The 18,207-nt window shown below is 42.0% G+C and overlaps 1 protein-coding gene across 3 annotated transcripts in view; it reads right to left on the reverse strand.

Annotated features, from left to right (window-relative positions):
• acd (ACD shelterin complex subunit and telomerase recruitment factor) overlaps window positions 1-18,207 on the reverse strand; it is a 44,638-nt gene that overhangs the window by 19,059 nt on the left and 7,372 nt on the right. For 2 of the 3 annotated variants that reach the window (XR_010976717.1, XM_068049526.1), the window contains exons 3-8: window positions 16,095-16,185; window positions 14,153-14,232; window positions 14,016-14,060; window positions 11,877-11,920; window positions 9,394-9,575; window positions 4,251-4,332 (exon numbers count right to left, since the gene is read on the reverse strand). Coding sequence is in view for 1 of the 3 variants with exons in the window: in XM_068049526.1 (XP_067905627.1) it covers window positions 4,251-4,332; window positions 9,394-9,575; window positions 11,877-11,920; window positions 14,016-14,060; window positions 14,153-14,232; window positions 16,095-16,185 (524 nt within the window). In the remaining 2 variants the exon portion in view is untranslated. Of the gene's footprint in view, window positions 1-4,250; window positions 4,333-9,393; window positions 9,576-11,876; window positions 11,921-14,015; window positions 14,061-14,152; window positions 14,233-15,589; window positions 15,702-16,094; window positions 16,186-18,207 lie in introns of those variants that run through there. The other variant, XR_010976718.1, reaches the window with a different exon arrangement.

Consider the following 18,207-nt stretch of genomic DNA (forward strand, 5'->3'; position numbering starts at 1 on the left):
CACTTGGCTCCTCAAGCCTGCTCCTCCATTCAACAAGATCATGGCTGATCTGATTGTAATCTCAACTCTACATTCCTGCCTACCCCCAATAACCTTTCACCCCCTTGCTCATCAAGAATCTATCTACCTCTGCCTTAAAAAAAAACAAAGACTCTGCTTCCACCGCCTTTTGAGGAAGCAAATTCCAAAGACTCACAAATTTCTGAGAGAAAAAATTTCTCCTCATCTCTGTCTTAAACCGTGATCCCTAGTTCTAGATTCTCCCACAAGAAGAACCATCCTTTCCACATCCACCCTATCAAGACCCCTCAGGATCTTATAGGTTTCAATCAAGTTGCTCCTTACTCTTCTAAACTCCAGCGGATACAAGCCTAGCCTGTCCAACCTTTCCTCATAAGACAGCACACCCATTCCAGGTATTAGTCTAGGAAACCTCTGAACTGCTTCCAACACATTTACATTCTTCCTTAAATAAGACCAATACTGTACACAGTACTCCAGATGTGGTCTCACCAGTGTCCTGTATAACTGTAGAATAACCTCCCTACTTTTGTATTCAATTCCCCTCTCAATAAACGATAACATTCTATTCGCTTTCCTAATTACTTGCTGTACCTACATACTAACCTTTTGCGATTTATGCACTTGGACACCCAGATCCCTCTACAATCTCTCACCATTTAGATAATATTCTTCTTTTTCATTCTTCCTGCCAAAATGGACAATTTCATATTTTTCCACATTATATTCCATTTGCCAAGTCTTTGCCCACTCACTTAACCTATCTAAATCCTTAGTCGCCTCATGTCCTCTTCACAACTTACTTTCCTACCTAACTTTGTATCATCAGCAAATTTAGCAAAAATACCTTCAGTCCCTTCATCCAAGTCATTTACATAAATTGTAAAAAGTTGAGGCACCAGCACTGATCCGTGTGGCACACCACTCGTTACATCTTGCCAACCAGTTTCCTGTTAGCTCGCCAATCTTCTATCCATGCCAATATGTTACCCCCTACACCATGAGCATTTATTTTCACAATAATCTTTGATGTGGCACCTTAGCAGCTGAGAGAAACAGAGGCCACTGCTGGTCTCTGTCAGGGTTACTTAGTGCCAGACCTTATTACAGCTTTGATCCAAACATGGACAAAAGAGTTGAATTCAAGGGGGAAGGTGAGAGGTACTGCCCTCATCAAGGCAGCATTTGACCAACTGTAGCATCAAGGAGCCCTAGCAACATTGAAGGTAATGGGAACCAGTAGGAAAACTCTCCACTGGTTGGAGTCATACCTAGCACAAAGGAAGATAGTTGCAGTTGGTGGAGGCCAATCTTCTCAGCCCCAGGACATCACTGCATGAGTTCCACAGGGTAGTGTCCCAAGTCCAAGCAAATTCAGCTGTTTTCTCAATTACCTTCCCTCCATCATAAGGTCAGAAGTGTGGATGTTCACTGATAATTGCACTGTTCAGTCATTCCCAACTTCTCAGATACTGAAGCAGTCCGTGCCTCCATGTAACAAAACCTGGACAACATCCAGACTTGGGCTGATAAATGGCAAGTAACATTCATGCCACACATGTGACAGGCAATGACCATCTCCAACAAGACAGAATCTAACCTGAAGTTCTACAGTATCACCATCGCTGAATCTCCCACCATCAACACCCTGGGGGTCACATTGACCAGAAACTTAACTGAACTAGCCATATAAATACGGTGGCCACTAGAGCAGGTCACAGACTGGGAATTCGATGGCGAGTAATTCCCAAAGCCTGTCCACCAGCTACAATGCACAAGTCAGGAGCGTGATGTAATACTTTCCTAAATGAGTGCAGCTCCAACAACCTTCAAGAAGCTCAACACCATCCAGGACAATAAAAGCAAAATACTGCAGATGCTGGAACTCTGAAATGAGAACAGAAATTGCCAGAAATACTCAGCAGGTCTGGCAGCATCTGTGGAGAGAGAAACAGAGTTAACATTTCAAGTTCTGATGAAAGGTCACAGACCTGAAATGTTAACGGTTTCTCTCTCCATAGATGCTGCCAGACCTGATTATTTACAGCACTTTCTGTTACCATCTAGGACAAAGCAGCCTGCTTGTTCGGCACCCCAAACATTCACTTCCCCAACCACTAGCACACTGCAACTGCAGTGTGTATGATCTACAAGATTCACTGCAGTAACTCACCAAGGCTCCTTTGACAGCACCTTCCAAACCCAGAACCTTTACCACCTAGAAGGACAAGAGCAGCATGGGAACACTACCACCTGCAAGTTCACATCCAAGTCACACACTATCTTGACTTGGGACTATATCGCCGTTGCTTCATGGTTGCTGGGTCAAATTCCTGAAACACCCTTCCTAACAGCACTGTGGGTGTACCTACACCCCAAGGACTGCAGGGATTCAAGATGAAAGCTCACCACCACCTTCTCAAGTGAAATTTGGGAGAGGTAATAAATGCTGTCCTTGCCAGCGAAGCTCAAATTCAATGAACAAATAAAAAAATACGAACTTCGGAAAGTTAAAACAAAAAAGGCTCTTCCAACGATAGGGAGATTATTTATTGTATGCCTGAGACATACAGCAAGGGCCCACCCAGGTTTGCCTGTCTGGATATGCTGGGTTAGCTGATTTCAGCCAAGATAGCGGAAGGGAGGCTATCATTTCTCTCAGTGCCTCTGGGTCAGAATACTATACTAGTCCTGCTCAAAGTGCACGAGTAAACAATTGGCCAAAGCTGTGGGTTTGGGTTAGATTGTGAAGCATTCTGCAGTCCAACAGCCTGACAAAATACACAATCACTGCTCAAATACCAATAATGGTTACTTGGTTGAGATACCAGAAGTTGAGTGGAGCTCACTGAACCATTCCCCAGCAAGGAATCAGTGTGTTCAGGAGAGGAATCGGATTTTACACCAAAATTGAAAACTGCAGCAAAACAATCTCAGTTCTGGATGCTTTTCAAAATTATCTGATCTGGCTAATATAGAAAGATTGGATTTGCCAAACCTAGGCCAAGAACTTGTCAAATAGTGGTATGAGTACATTAACATATTGGCCTAGATTTTACATAGATAACAACAGTGAGGCTAACAGCACTCACTGTTATAACAGAGTAAATCATAGGGCAGTTAAATGCAGAAATCTGGAAGTTGCTGTCAGAGATACCAGGTTCATCCACAGGGCGTGCTGTTGCAGTCCTCGCCAGAAGACCTGGCACTGAAATTGATGCAATGGCATGACATTGGCTTCTTTGTCCACTAGTTCCCAATTAAGATCCAGAAAAAGGGGATAATGCATTCAAGAGTGAGTTTTTAAATGGCATGTTAAGTCATAATTACTTTGAAACAACCTCTCTGGCCCTGAAATTAAATTTTACAAGTGTGGAGTCTCATTCCTTCAGACGTTAATTACCATAATTTTCCAAATATAATACACATTCCAATTTTCATGAGCAAAGAATCAAATTTGCCTTATCACCATGTATAATACATACCTAGACTTTTGCAATACTGAAATTTTTTTTATTGAAAACAAGAGACGCACTGATGCAAAATAACTACTACCATTGCTTTCCTACATGATAATGAATTTGAATAGATATACACATGTTGCTTTTAGCACTTCTACGCTCCTATCGTTTCTGTCCCTGTGAGTATGGAATTGGATGAATTAGGTAACGTATCTGTAAATGTCTAATGTGAATTACAGAAATAAGGAAATCCAGCAGCTCAACCACTTTGTTCAACTAGAAATCACAACTCTCAGAGAATGAAGTTCTCTAGATTTTCACTGGGTGACTTGCACACCACTCCCTCCAGTAATCATTTAGAAAAGAATTGGTGGAGTTTGCAACCTTGACAATCTCACTTTGCTACTGAGGGGCAGAGCACACCAAAAGGGGAAAACATAAGTGGCAATATATTTAAAAACAAAGAATGAGAACACAAAGCAGAATTATAAAATCTTGCTATGTTTAATTTTTCCAGAGTTAATTATGGGTACTGGAATAAAAACAAGAAATGCTGGAAATACTCAGCAGGTCTGTCAGCATCGGTGAAGAGAGAAGCAGAGTTAACGTTTCAGGTCAGTGACTTCTGACCTGAAACGTTAACTCTGCTTCTCTCTCCACAGATGCTGCAAGACCTGAGTATTTACAGCATTTCTTGATTCTATTTCAGATTTCCAGCATCTGCAGTATTTTGCTTTTATAATTATGGGTATTGTTCAGTTTGCTTACCTTTCAAATTATTTAGGACTTCTTCTTGATCAGAAGAAATCATAAGCATAGCTTCAGGAATAGTGAAAATACCTCTCTTGTTCTATAGGAAAAAAGCAACTGTTGACATAATGACTACATAAATACCATCTTTACTTAGAACATTGATATTTTTCATATATTATCAAACAGGTAGCAAATTTCCCAGAAAAGTGATCAATTCCCACAAAAATGGTTGGAAAAGGTTACAGCATCATATATACAACACCATGCAAACACACATTTAACTCTCTGGTTTCATTCATCTTCAATGATGTCTGAATCGCATTAAGTCAATGGCATTCACCTTTTCTTGCATTCTGAAAACAGTGCAATAAATGTGCACCTATTTATAAGCTGCCTATGCCAACAGATTCAAATTGGGAAATCACACTTTTTTCCCTAGTGCAATGTCAATCAACTATAAGCAAAGACACTTAAATGAGTGATTCAACAAGGTGCGATTCTGATCATTAAATGATGAACCATTCATATTAACAACTGATGCAAATCTCTCTGAAACAAATAACAGGAAAAGATGACAAATTAGAGTCCCAAATGCATACTATCAGGCTTTTAGGGGAAAGTAACAATTAGGTTGATTACATAAATGAAGCAGGCGAGTTGTCAAAAGTCGCACAGTCATAATGACTTAAATCATGAAACTCCCAAGACAATGGTTAAATGATGTGGTACTGAGATATGTAGGCCAAGAAGTCACAGGTTCGATTCCCGTTATGTGCTCAATCAGCTAACACATTACAAAGGCATGCACATGAAAATGGCTGCTTGGGAAAAATATCTGAGGGCTGCCAGTCAGTACCTTTAAAAGTTGGTAATTTTCTGGAACAATGAGATAAATAAATATTAACTTAGAAAGATTTGGGTTAATTAAAGGACAATGGATGCTATGCAAATAGATTTCCTGTAGGTGTCTAATAAGATGTCACATGAAATGATTGCAAACAAATATTAAGGTACACAGGGTGTGAAATTCAGATCTGTAGCACCACTGGAGACGGTGCTACGGAAGCCAGAGACCCTCTGAGTAAAGTGCTCAGCGCCTCCAACCACACTCAGTGCGACCTGCGTTGGAACGCATCCTTGAAAGTGCACATATGCCTGCGTCCCACCTATGTGCTGGAAGCCTCCCAACTGGTGTTGCCACGATATCAAATAGCTGCATCGGCTGATTTGACGTTCTGTTTACAAACTTGAACCTCACAGGTCCATTCAATGTATTTGCGAATCATTCACCAAACAACATGAGTTCAGCTGAAAGAGGGAACCAGAACAAACACTATTTAAAGGGCCAGGCACCTAACTTGCAGGTAAGGTAATTTGGAATTAATTTTTTAATTCATTCATGGAAATTGAGCACCACTAGCAAGTTTAGCATTTATTGCTCATCCCTAATTGCCCTTGAGAAGGTGGTGGCGATCCGCCTTCTTGAACTGCTGTAGTTCATGTGTTGTAGGTACACTCAGTGTTGTTGGGGAGTAAGTTCCAGGATTTTGACCCAGCCCAGTGAAGGAACAGCGATATCTTCCCAAGTCAGGATGGTGCGTGTCTAGTAGGGGCACTTACAGGTAGTGGTGTTCCCATGCATTTTCTTCCCTTATTGTTTAAAGGTGGTAGAGGTCGTGGGTTTGGAAGGTACCACCAAAGGAGCCTTGGCAAGTTGGTGCAGTGCATCTTGTAGATGGTACACACTGCTGCAACTGTGCACTGGTGACGGAGGGAGTGAAAGCTTAAGGTGGTGGCTGGGGTGCCAATCTAGAGTGCGGTTTGTGTTAGATGGTGTCAAGCTTCTTGAGTGTTGTTGGAGCTGCACTCATCCAGGCAAGTGGAAAGTATTCTGTCACACTCCCGACTTGAGCCTTGTAGATGGCGCACAGACTTTGAGAAGTCAGGAGATGAGTTACTCGCTGCAGAATTCCCAGCCTCTGACCTACTCTTGCAGCCACAATATTTATATGGCTGGTTCAGTTAAGTTTCTGGGCAATGGTGACCCCTTCGGGTATGTTGATAGTTGAGGATTCAGGGGTGGTAATGTCACTGAACAACAAGGGGGGATGGTTAGCTTCTCTCTTGTTGGAGATGGTCATTGTCTGGTACACGTGTGAAGCAAATGCTACTTCCCATTTATCAGCCCAAGTTTTAATGCTGTCCAGGTCTTGCTGCCTCTGGACAAGGGCTGCTTCAGTATCTGAGTCGTCGCGAATGGTACTGAATGCTGTGCAACCATCAGTAAACATTCCCACTTCTGACTTTATGATGGAGGGAAGGTCATTGATAAAGCAGCTGAAAATGGTTGGGCCTAGGACCCCACCCTTAGAAACTCATGCAGCAATGTCCTGGGGCTGAGATGATTGGCATCCAACAACCACAACAATCTTTCTTTGTGCTAACCTGTGGAGAGTTTTCCTACGGATTCCCATTGACTTCAATTTTGCTCAAGTTCCTTGACGCCACAGTCAGTCAAATGCTGCCTTAATGTCAAGGGCAGTCACTCTCACCACCTCTGGGCCAAGGCTGTAATGAGGTCTGGCACTGAGTAGCCCTGGCAGAGCCCAAACTGAGCATCTGTGAACCAGTTGTTGCTGAGTAGGTGCCACTTGATAGCAGTGTCAATGACACTGATAATAATTGAGAGTAGACTGATGAGGTGGTAATTGGCTGGATTGGGTTTGTCTTTTTTTTGTGGACAGTAAACACCTGAGCAATTTTCCACATTGTCAGGTAAATGTCAGTGTTGTAGCTGTACTGGAACAGCTTGCCTAGGAGTGCAATTAGTTCTGGCACACAAATCTTCAGTACTAGTCGGATGCTGTCAGGGCCCAAAGCTTTTGCTATATCCAGTGCCTTCAGTCGTTTCTTAATATCACATGGAACGAATGGAATTGAAGACTGGCAGCCATGATGATGGAGACATCAGGAGGAGGCCAAGATGTATTATCCACTTGGCACTTCCGGCTGAAGATGGTTGCAAATGCTTCAGCCTCGTCTTCTGCACCGACGTGCTGGGCTGCACCATCATTGAAGATGAGGATATTTGTGGAGCCTCCTCCTCTGGTTAGTTGTTTAATTGTCCACCACTATTCACGAGTAGATGCAGTATAACTGCAGAACTTTGATCTGATCCGTTGGTAGTAAGATTGCTTAGCTGTCTATAGCACGCTGCTTCCACCATTTAGCATGCATCTGCAACAGCTAGATTGATGAGGATGGGGTCAAGTACATTTTTCCTTCTTCTCGCACCACCTGCCACAGGCCCAGTCTGGCAGATATGTTCTTCAGGACATGGCCAGCTCAGTCAGTAGTCGTGCTTCCGAGTCACTCTTGGACACTGAAGCCCTCCGCCCAGAGTACACTGTGTGCCCTTGCTACCTTCAGTACTTTTTCCAAGTGGTGTTTAACATGGAGGAGCACTGATTCATCAGCTGAGGGAGCACAGTAGGTGGTAATCAGCAGGTTTCCTTGCCTATGTTTGACCTGATGCCATGAGACTTCATGAGGTCAGGAGTCAACGTTGAGGGCAGCACTATTGCAAAGTCTTTGGAAATGCTGTGAAGCTTTTTTTGGAGGTGTTGTGCTGTTCCTAAATCTGGCAGGGAGTGTTGCTGCATCCTCATAGGGACAGCAAAGGAACTGGTGACCTGTCTAATTAAACCCGCAAAGGCATGGGGGCTACATTTGCAGTGCTTCTGGGTTTGCAACACAACAGGGAGATGGAGCAGAGGCTGTGGAGAGAGCAAGCTCTGTATGATGCCCTCTGCCAAGTTGGAACCAGACTCCTCCATATTCCTTGACAGTGACAGGCGGTTGCCTCGAAGGCCAGCTAATGCACCCAGCATTTCTGTGCATTTTCATCAGCCTTCTCCTGCATGCCTCCCCATGAGGTCCTCACCAGAGTCCCCGCAGCAGAACTCATTTGTGACATCACGCTCCAGTGAGGTGGCACACAAACTATCCTTTTCTACTGGCCTGGCTGCAGCCCACTCCTGCCCAGTGACTCACCACATGCAGATCCCAACTCTGCTAGCCTCCAAGGTACATGCAGGCCAGTATCTGAGCTGGTGGTTGACAGTGTCAGATCAAACGGCGACGTCTCTTCATCAGTGCTGTCTGTTGCTCTTTCTCTTCCTCATGGGTGTGGGAGTTCTTGGGTTTCTGAAAGCAGGAACTCAGAAAGGGGAAGGGTGGGGTGAGGGAACAGAAGTGGGTTGGAATGCAAGGGGTCCAAGATCACATCATCCGCAGCTTGCTCAGCATGTCAGATAGCAGGATAAGGGTGAGCTGGGAGTTGAGAAGGGGCATAAGACAGTAACATATGAACATCCTCAATGTTCTCCGCGACCCAAGATGCCATGGGCCCTGCTGCAATGAATCTTGTCCTCTATGGGGCTTAGGAGATGCAGGCGTCCTTGCCCCGACCAGCTCAGTTCTGCTCCTGTCAGTTATGGGCGATGTCCTGCATGACAGAGGGCAGAATGCCACTGATTCTGTTGTACTGTGTTTGGGCGATGTGCCTGCCACAGCTGAAAGTATGTGGAAGCAGCAGGAGCTGAGTGTGAGGCTGAATTTGAGTATCTTCATAATTTGCAGGGAAAAGGCAGGGGAGTGGAACTAGCTGAGATGCTCTTGCAGAAAGTTGGCATGGACACAATGGGCTGAATGGCCTCCTTCTGTGTTATAACCGTTTTATGGCTCAAATACTCAAACAATTGACCAGGAATTGGTCTGAGGCTTGAGAACAGGCTCTGCCTGTACAGAATTTCCGAATTCAAATTCATGATAGTGGAAGGGTCAAGAGAGGCAGTGGTGAGGTAGAACAGAATGGCGTCAGTGTACATGTGGAACCTGACGCATTTACAGGTGATATTGCCAAGCAGCAGACTGTAAATGAGAAGTAGGAGGAGACCAAGGATTTCGCTTCACACCCTTACAGTCACCAGAGCTCTCGAAGACTTTTATTCCATCAATTTGGACTGAGCATGAACGCAGATCAAAGTTTTATAACCCACCAGAACCAGACTGAACTTCAATCATCCTCAATCTGCATTCAAACAAACCCAACAGCATCAACTGAAAATAAATGAGAAAACAATTGAAACTGCGGTACCTTATCATTTCTGCTCATAGTTTTCCAAGCTGTAGTTCGATTAGCAGATGGTGGCAAAAAGGAAGAGGTAGATGCTGAAGCTTTGGAACTATCAGTTGGATCAAGGCAGAGTTCAACAGTATTTTTTAATGAATTATCTTCATCCTCGACTGCTGCATCTATCAGATTTGATAGACAGGCATCTAAAAACACAACATTAAAAAAATGCTTTACTTTGGAACAGTTTACTAGCAAAACTACCATTTTCAAGTCACTCAGCATATTTACAAGACACAATTAAATGTGAAGTGCCATTAACACATGTCGAAGAAACACTGATTTGCCTGTCCAGGTCAAGAAATCTCAAAGCAAAAGTGGCAGGCATGTGGCCAATCTCTTACTGTTCAAATGCACTTGCCAGAAACATCTATCAAATGGGATTAACAGCGATCATTGAAAAGTCCGTGGGCTGGACAGAGGGCACATAGATGCCAGGAACAAATGAAAAAAAAGTGATAGAAATTGTTTCAGAGTAAACATCTTTTCTCCAGATTAAAAGCCATTGCAAGCATAGGGATTTATGATCGTGTAATGAAACAGCTTGTCTACATTTCTGAATTAGTAAAGGAGCAATACAAGTAGTTCAGTAGCCAGTTAAAATATTTCTGCAATGGGACGCACTGGCATTTCACTACCAAGCCCCAAGGATACCCAACCTAAAATATAACATATTGTGAAATATTATTTCAAAACCATGCTCCAAATTGATTTGCAAAAAACTAATTTAGATTATAAACCTGTGAAATTGTTTATTTTTGTGTTCATCTTGTAATCAACTTTAATGAGTGTTTATTCTTTTTAAGCAGAGTGTGATGAAGCCAAATTGTCCTGATGGCTACATGGATAAAAGCACTGTGGAGTGTAAAATAAACCATACAAACTAAAAGGGCTCCTGTTTAATTCCTGGTCTGTGCTGAGTTAACCGACTTTAGGAGTTAGAACATTACAATTTGGCACAATGGGGAGGGGGGAATCAACCATGCGACCCAGTCCTGATTCTTGCCATTGACACCTTCTGTTAAGCGCACAAATGAAGGTGGAATGATGACAGAAACAAGTGAGGCTATGATGTCCCTGGATGAATTCTTTGCAGGTACTCACTGCCTAGCCTCATACACAGATGGCATGAACTCAATGGGCCAAATGGCCTCCTTATATGCTAGAAATGACTCTGTAAATCTATGACAAAGAACAGCCATTTGGACGAACTGAAGGATGGCTGCAAGTGACTGTGAAATTATACCCAGCAATAAATCAGCACCTTCAGAAAAGGGGAGAAAAATGGGCAAATTTTTTCGTTTAAAAGTAAAAATGCACAGCACAAACTTGCAGTCTTAATAAGGGATTCAATTTTCACTGTAGTTCTGTGTTCCCAATATTAATTGCACACCAAAAAAAATAATCTGCAACTATTATACTGCCTCACAACAATGCAAAATTTAAAACATGATTCCAAGTTCCAAGATAAAATTGTGTTCTCAGGCCATCGTGCACTTTTGCTGCCTAGCAGATGAAGTGGCCTTCCACCAGCCCTCTGGCAATGTTAATCTCAAGTCAGCTACAAGATGTACAAGAGTCACATGAAATAGCTGATCTGTTTAGTACACCGTTGGGAAGAACCGGACTTCCACCCATTCAGCACCAGGCTGGAAATCTGTGATCAGGACTTGACTGTGCGCACTCACTTTCTTAACAAATTATATTGTGGGACTAGTTGGTGACATGAGTCTTTTACTTCAGATCTGGGTACAATTACTGGCATTAATGTCTATTTTATCTTCAAGTTTTCCACATGAAGATTGGACCATCTCAATCCATCAACTTGTGGGCACAGGCCCATAAAAGCACCTCTAAGTTGGAGTTAATTGGCACCCTGGACAGGCCATAGGATAATTACTGCGTGGAGAGGAAAAAAACAGCAATGTAGTCATGGGAATTCCTCAAAGGTTGGGGCTGGGCATACATTTGACCTGGGACTGCTTTATGCTGACACTCGGTGCCTGACATGGGAAGTGTTCCACTTCACAGCATTAACATCTCCCACTTTGATGAGTTCAAAATTCACAAAAGAGGTTAGAAAACTATCCATGAATGCAAGTGCTGATTTCTGCTGCCAAATTTCAAATAGTGTTGATAAAGCTATTTCCTTCCAACACAAACTAAATCACAACTGATGCATGCTAAAACATGCTTAGGTCTTCTCTACACATTTAAAAAAAGGATCCATTGCAGAGGTCTACATATTCCAACTTTGCACTGAGTTCAAGATCACACTGAAGCTGTACATCAATTGACCGCTAAATTGATGTGAATTTGGACATCAGCACTTTTAACATAAGTTACACATTTTGAAACAAAACTTTACCAAAATAAAATATAATTTAACTGTCATCAGAATGTGATAGCATATATAACAGGGGTAAAAAAATCAACAGGAAGCTTACCAGAAAATGGCCCCGCTTGCGCTGTCATGTTATTCACATGGCTTCTACAAAATTATGAGTGTTATGTTTCAGTTCATCAATCAATTATACATTTTTCTAATTCTGTTTTACATAATAATTGAAGAAACATGATTCTATATGAAAGTAAAAATCTGTTCACTTTGAAATCTGAAAAAGTCTGGCTAACATTTTTTGAGGAAAATTAGTAAGTGATCCCTTCTCATGAGTTTTCCCCTTTTCAGGGCTCCTTTCAACTTGCTTCAAGACCGCCATCAATGCCATTCAATAAATGGTCCACAGATATGATGCAAGAATGCCCAGAGTTTGTTTATTCTGTAATGTTCCATCTCTCCTTTGGGAAAGTGACTTGATTGTGCTGATCTGCTCGACCTGACAGTCTAGTTGAGACTGAGGAATTTCCATTTGGGAAAACTACTTTCTGTAGCACTGATTATGATGAACGTGATTGTTCAGTTAAAAATAATTTTTTTTTTTTGAAGTGAAGCTAAATAAATGTTAAATTTTTTTAATCAAATGTTTTAGCATCAAAAGGACAGTGAGGGAGCTGGATTGGCAACAGTGTTGCTGTTTGTCACATGGCTCAGGCTGGGCTTACAGCAGAAGACCTGCAACAGAGCAGAAAAGTGACAAGCACTATTCTGATTGGGCACGCCCAACAGCAACAGAACACATGGGATGGGCAGAAAAACTCACCAAGCTGTTTGGTTGTTAGTCTGTCAGTGTGCTTAAACCTTCTGGAGGAAAAGACCAGATTCTTGCTGCATGTTTTTAAAGAAGTGCTGCTGAAGTGTCAAAAAAGGACGGAAGGAAGACAGAATTCCAAGAAAGAACAAAAGACCACAACCTAGCTCGTTTTCTCGCAATTCCCTAAAAGACTCTGTGAAGTTCAGTGTGTCAATTCATCTTATTTCCTGTATTTCAAGAAGGCCTGCTAAATTATTTTTCAACGCCGCCTGAAAAGAACTAATTCTGGAAGATTCTAAAGATGCTGCCTGCATGTGCTCGGAGGTTGGACCGTGTGCGAGTTGGGTGCAGCGTGTCTCATCTGCTTTTTTTTCCAGGGGTGGGCAAGTGATGTGTCCAGGTGTGTTTTTTTGTCTGCAATAGAGCTCTGATCTAATAAATCTTTTTTTAAAAATATTCTTTCGGTTAATCGGTGTACGCGTGTGTGAAGGGACTAAGGTAAAGGGGACTTTTTAAAATGTAATGTTAGTTTTTTTAAAATTTGAACAATGTGATATTGTTTTATTTCAGTGCTGTTTTATAATAAACTGTTAATTTTGTTGTTCAGTAAAAAAACCTGGTTAGTGTGTTCTATTCTGGGGAAAAATAGTCTATCTGATTGACTGTTTTAACAAGTGGGAAAACTTTGAGAATATGTTGTGACCTGTGGAGAAGTGGGATTGAATTAACAGTGCACTCCGCCCGCCTTGGTCGTAACATGATACATCAATGTGCTGTGCCTCTGCATCACTTCTCTTATTAGAAGTTTTATTCAATCTTCACCATCCTAATTCAAAATGTAAAATACAAAGGAGATAAAAGAATAATTTCTGAAATAGACTGAGGTTTTAAAGCATAAACAGGATTTAGATTCAGTTGAAAATCTTAATTGAACTGTTTCTAGAGGGGATTTCTAAAAATAGAGAGACAATCAAATAAGGATAGAGGTACCCTTGTTGAATTCTGGTGCTAAAATACCTTAGATTGGTGCAATGTGGTAAGATATAAGAGACGGTTGTGTGGTTCCTTCATTCAGTCCAGTTTGGCACTTATAATGGGAACGGACAGTGACATAATTGCACTTGTATAGCAAGTTAATAAGGCAAAATGTCCAAGTGACCTCACAAAAAGCGGCAGGAAACTGATTGAAGACTTGGTTAAGATATAGATTGTAAGGGAATTCTGAAGGTGGGAAGAGATGTAGCAAGATGGAGGGTTGGGGGAACAGAATTCCAAGTAACTCGGAGACAGAGACAGTCACCCATCCCTGGCTCCTCCAAGAGGATGGAATTGATGGAGCCCTCCACCATCTCTCACCAATTATTATTTCAGTGAAATTTATATCCCTTTGAAATTCTAGGAGGCTCACAAGCTTTAAAAATACTGATTACTTACTGCCAGAATTCACTCAACAACTTCTGCACAGCAGGATCCAAGTTGCTGAAATTTAAAGAGATTTGAAACTTTAGCTATTTAATTAAAAAAAATAAAACAATGATTATAATGCTATATATACACAGAACACCTCCTACCATGAACATGCATCAGAAATACCGGTTTCTGTTGGCAGGATCTTCAACTCCTGAACTATAAGATAGAATTCACAATCTTTCTGAAGGAAAAAAAATAAGCATTACTTGTAATTGCAGAAGGCAGCTCATGAGGTTCAGCATCTAATGGTAAGGTGACCCCTGGATGTCTCTATTCACCACGGCCAAGACCGATAAATCACTGTGCTGAGACTCCCACCCCACAATGACCTCTGCACCCTTAAGTCTAAAGGTCACAAGGTTGAGCATATCTGGTGCATGACTGGTCAGGACGTCCACAGTCAAATCTTCCTACAACTCATAGATTATCGTGGAGAGTAAAGACAATCTCAAGATGCTTTTCTCAAGAACCAACCATCCTCTCGGACCCTTTCTCCATCCCTACATCCTCACCTCTACAGCCAAGTGCAACTTCCTTATTACAACAATTAAGATTATCCAAGTAGAAGCCTTAGACTTCTACTCCTCTACCATCCACAGCATCCTGTGCATCTACTCTTTATTCACTCTGGATTTCCATCACTAAGCCTTTCTACATAAAAATATAAAAAATAGGAGCGGAGTAGGCCATTCAGTTCTTTGAGCATTCTCCGCCATTCATTAAGATCATGGCTGCTCTTCTACTTCAATTCCAATGTCTCACATTATTCCCATTTCCCTAGACTCTTACTTTTCAAAAACAAGCGACTTGTCTTGAATACACTCAACATCTGAGCTTCCACAACTCTCTGGGGTAGAGAATTCCAAAGATTCACAACCTTTGAGTAAAGAAATTTCTCATCTCAGCCCTAAACAGCCGACCCTTTATTCTGAGACTGTGACCCCTTTTTCAAGATTCTCCAGCCAGGGGAAACATCCACCTGTCAATCTGTCGATCCCCATAAGAATTTCATATGTTTCAATGAGATAACTGGTAGAGGATAGGGGGGGGCGAGGTCAAGGCGACCGGGGCAGGGGGGGGGGGGTTGCTGAGGTCAAGGCGATAGGGGTGGAGGTCAAGGCGACTGGGGTGGAGGTCAAGGCAACTGGGGGCGGGGTGGGGTGGGGAGGCCAAGGCGGCTGGGTTGGGGGGGGGGGGGAGCGCGCAGGAATCGGGGGGGGATCAAGGTAACCAGAGGTGGGGCGGTCATTGCGGCAGGGGTGGCGTGTCAAGGTGACCAGGGGTGAGGGTGAAGGGAGGGGTCAAGGCGACTGGGGGAGGGGGGCGTTGTCAAGGCAACCAGGATCGAAATGTTCTCCACAAGCTCCCACATGTTGCAATTGCAGCAATGTCATCCCTATCTAATTTTGTTTCAATTATTTAATTGAAGTGTATGAATTTAGCCAATTTAGCTTACTTTCCTTTTAGCTTTTTTAACGAATTACTTGACCTAGATTAAGCTATAGTTAGGTTAAATTAAATATTTACTTGTAACTTACCCCCGCCATGCCCTTTGCCAAGTTCTGCTGGCAGCCTTGCCACTTCCAAAGCTCTGCTCTCAGCCTAGCCACTTCTCTCCCCACCATCCTCAAAATCTCTCTCTTTAGGCATCCTTTAGGTAAATTCTCCTAACATTTGCCACTGCTCACCATCACTTCCTCTGCAAAGCATTTTGAGACATTATGTTAAAGGAGCTAAATAAATGCAAGCTGCTGTTGTTAGAAGCCTGAATCACATGTCACAATGATTTTCTGCATTGTCATCCAACATCCCGTATGGTTGTCCGAAAACATTATTTCACTGCAAAAATCTTTATGCACCCAACCAAAATTTTCAATCATTTTAAAAATCCTCCACTATTGCTTTACTTAAATTTTTACTTTCACAAGAATTTCAAGACAGACTTGTGGTGCTTCAGAGTGACCTCTGTCCCACCTACTGCACTGTAAGCCAAAGCCAAAAATTTATCTCAAATATCAATGTACTACTAACTTCCTCACTTACCAGCTCTGGTTCCAATCTGAGCAGAACATTGAATTTTCTCAAAATAACAATTTTGTTTTTGATATCACTGAATGCATAATTTTCCTCCTCCCTGAAAATTGAGAGCAGAAATACATGTATCCAATATACAAGCTTTTAACAGAGTGTATACAATGAGCTGTTTTGGTGTCAGGGAAACAATGAAAATAAAAATTTCTATTAGTTCTTAAATCTATAGTGTCTGAACTCAGTTTACATCAAGTATGGCATAAACCATTTAAAATTGAAACGCGAATCAGATAACATTAAAAACTTAACAAAAAAAATGCATTCTATGCCCTTTTATCACATCACTGAAACATGTCAAAGCTGCACTGACGGTCATACAGACACCAAAACATCCAACAAAAATGAATAAGCAGTTAATTTGTTTCGTACTTAAGATCCATACAAAGTGCCAAAGCCAAGAGTGCACGACACTGGTGCAACTACTAATAGAATATTTCAATTTATGCTATCAATTATTTATACAAAATATGAGTGAGTCTTTAGCAACAAGTTTTCTGCTTTTCTTTAAACAATCAGAAGAGTGCAGACTTTGGTGCAAGTAGGAAAGAAATTCAAATCAAAGCAGGGCAGTAGGTCCAATAAAGTAGTTCCAATGGGCGGCACAGTGGCGCAGTGGTTAGCACCGCAGCCTCACAGCTCCAGCGACCCGGGTTCAATTCTGGGTACTGCCTGTGTGGAGTTTGCAAGTTCTCCCTGTGTCTGCGTGGGTTTTCGCCGGGTACTCCGGTTTCCTCCCACCACCAAAGACTTGCAGGTTGATAGGTAAATTGGCCATTATAAATTGACCCTAGTATAGGTAGGGGAATATAGGGACAGGTAGGGATGTGGTAGGAATATGGGATTAGTGTAGGATTAGTATAAATGGGTGGTTGATGGTCGGCACAGACTCGGTGGGCCGAAGGGCCTGCTTCAGTGCTGTATCTCTAAATAAAATTTAAATAAAGTGCAGAAGCCATCAGAAAGTGCTAAACCTAGGAAACAGGCACTGTGGATGGGAGGCAAGGGAGCAGACACAGATTGGAAAGTGACTACAGCACATGCAGTCTATCATGCCATGTGGTTATGTCATTTTGCCTAATTTGAGTCTCCAAGATCTAACCAGCTCCAAGTGACCAGATGACCACTAATATCCACATTATTAGTATGATCAGACAATAATAAATTGATAGAAATAAATAAGATATTTAACTTGTGGATATGACATCATTCCATGGACTAAATGGTCTGTCACACAAGCAACTGGTATGAAGTAAAAGCAATATACTGCGGTTGCTGGAAATCTGAAATAAAAACAGAAAGTGCTGAAAATACCTTGGGTCACAGACCTGAAACATCAACTGTGCTTCTCTCTCTACAGATGCTGCCAGACCTGCTGAGTATTTCCAGCATTTTGTTTTTATTTCAACTGGTATGAAGACTTGACCAAAGTAATTTTTTTTTTTAAAGCGCATGTTGCTCAAATGACATAAGGGGATATGGGAATAGTGTGGGAAAAAGGCATTGAAGTGGATGATCAGCCATGATCATATTGAATGGCAGGGCAGGCTCAATGGGCTGAATGGCCTACTCCTGCTCCTGTGTTCCTATAGGTAAAAAAGAAACCTGACGTAAATAAATTGCACTCATCTCACTTACAGCAGACAGATAAACAAATGAGCACTTCACATACTGCTGTTACCAACATAAATAAATCTATGCAAGCAATATGAATGAATGCTTGTCAGTCATGTATTACAGATTGATATGAATAAGTGCCTGCACCTTTGATGATTGTTATGTGTTTAGAACTAGGGTTGGATGATCTCTTGTTAAGTTAGAGGATCACAACAGTGGTGTTCTACCAAACATGCAGGTGAGGATCACATATGGTTGAAGGTTGTGCTTACATAAGTGGGTCCAGTGTAAAAGAAAATAACAAAAATTAATAGAGGAGAATTACATGTGTTATAGGGCACAACTTTAAGGCTGGAAGGCCCATTAGGAGAAACCACTATGCAGGAAATGGCAGTAGGCAGGAAATAATTAAAGCTGAGGTCAGTTAGAGGCTTACTGCATGTTGGCAGAT

Source organism: Heterodontus francisci, chromosome 17 (genome assembly GCF_036365525.1).
Source record: "Heterodontus francisci isolate sHetFra1 chromosome 17, sHetFra1.hap1, whole genome shotgun sequence".
Classification (NCBI taxonomy): Eukaryota; Metazoa; Chordata; class Chondrichthyes; order Heterodontiformes; family Heterodontidae; genus Heterodontus; species Heterodontus francisci.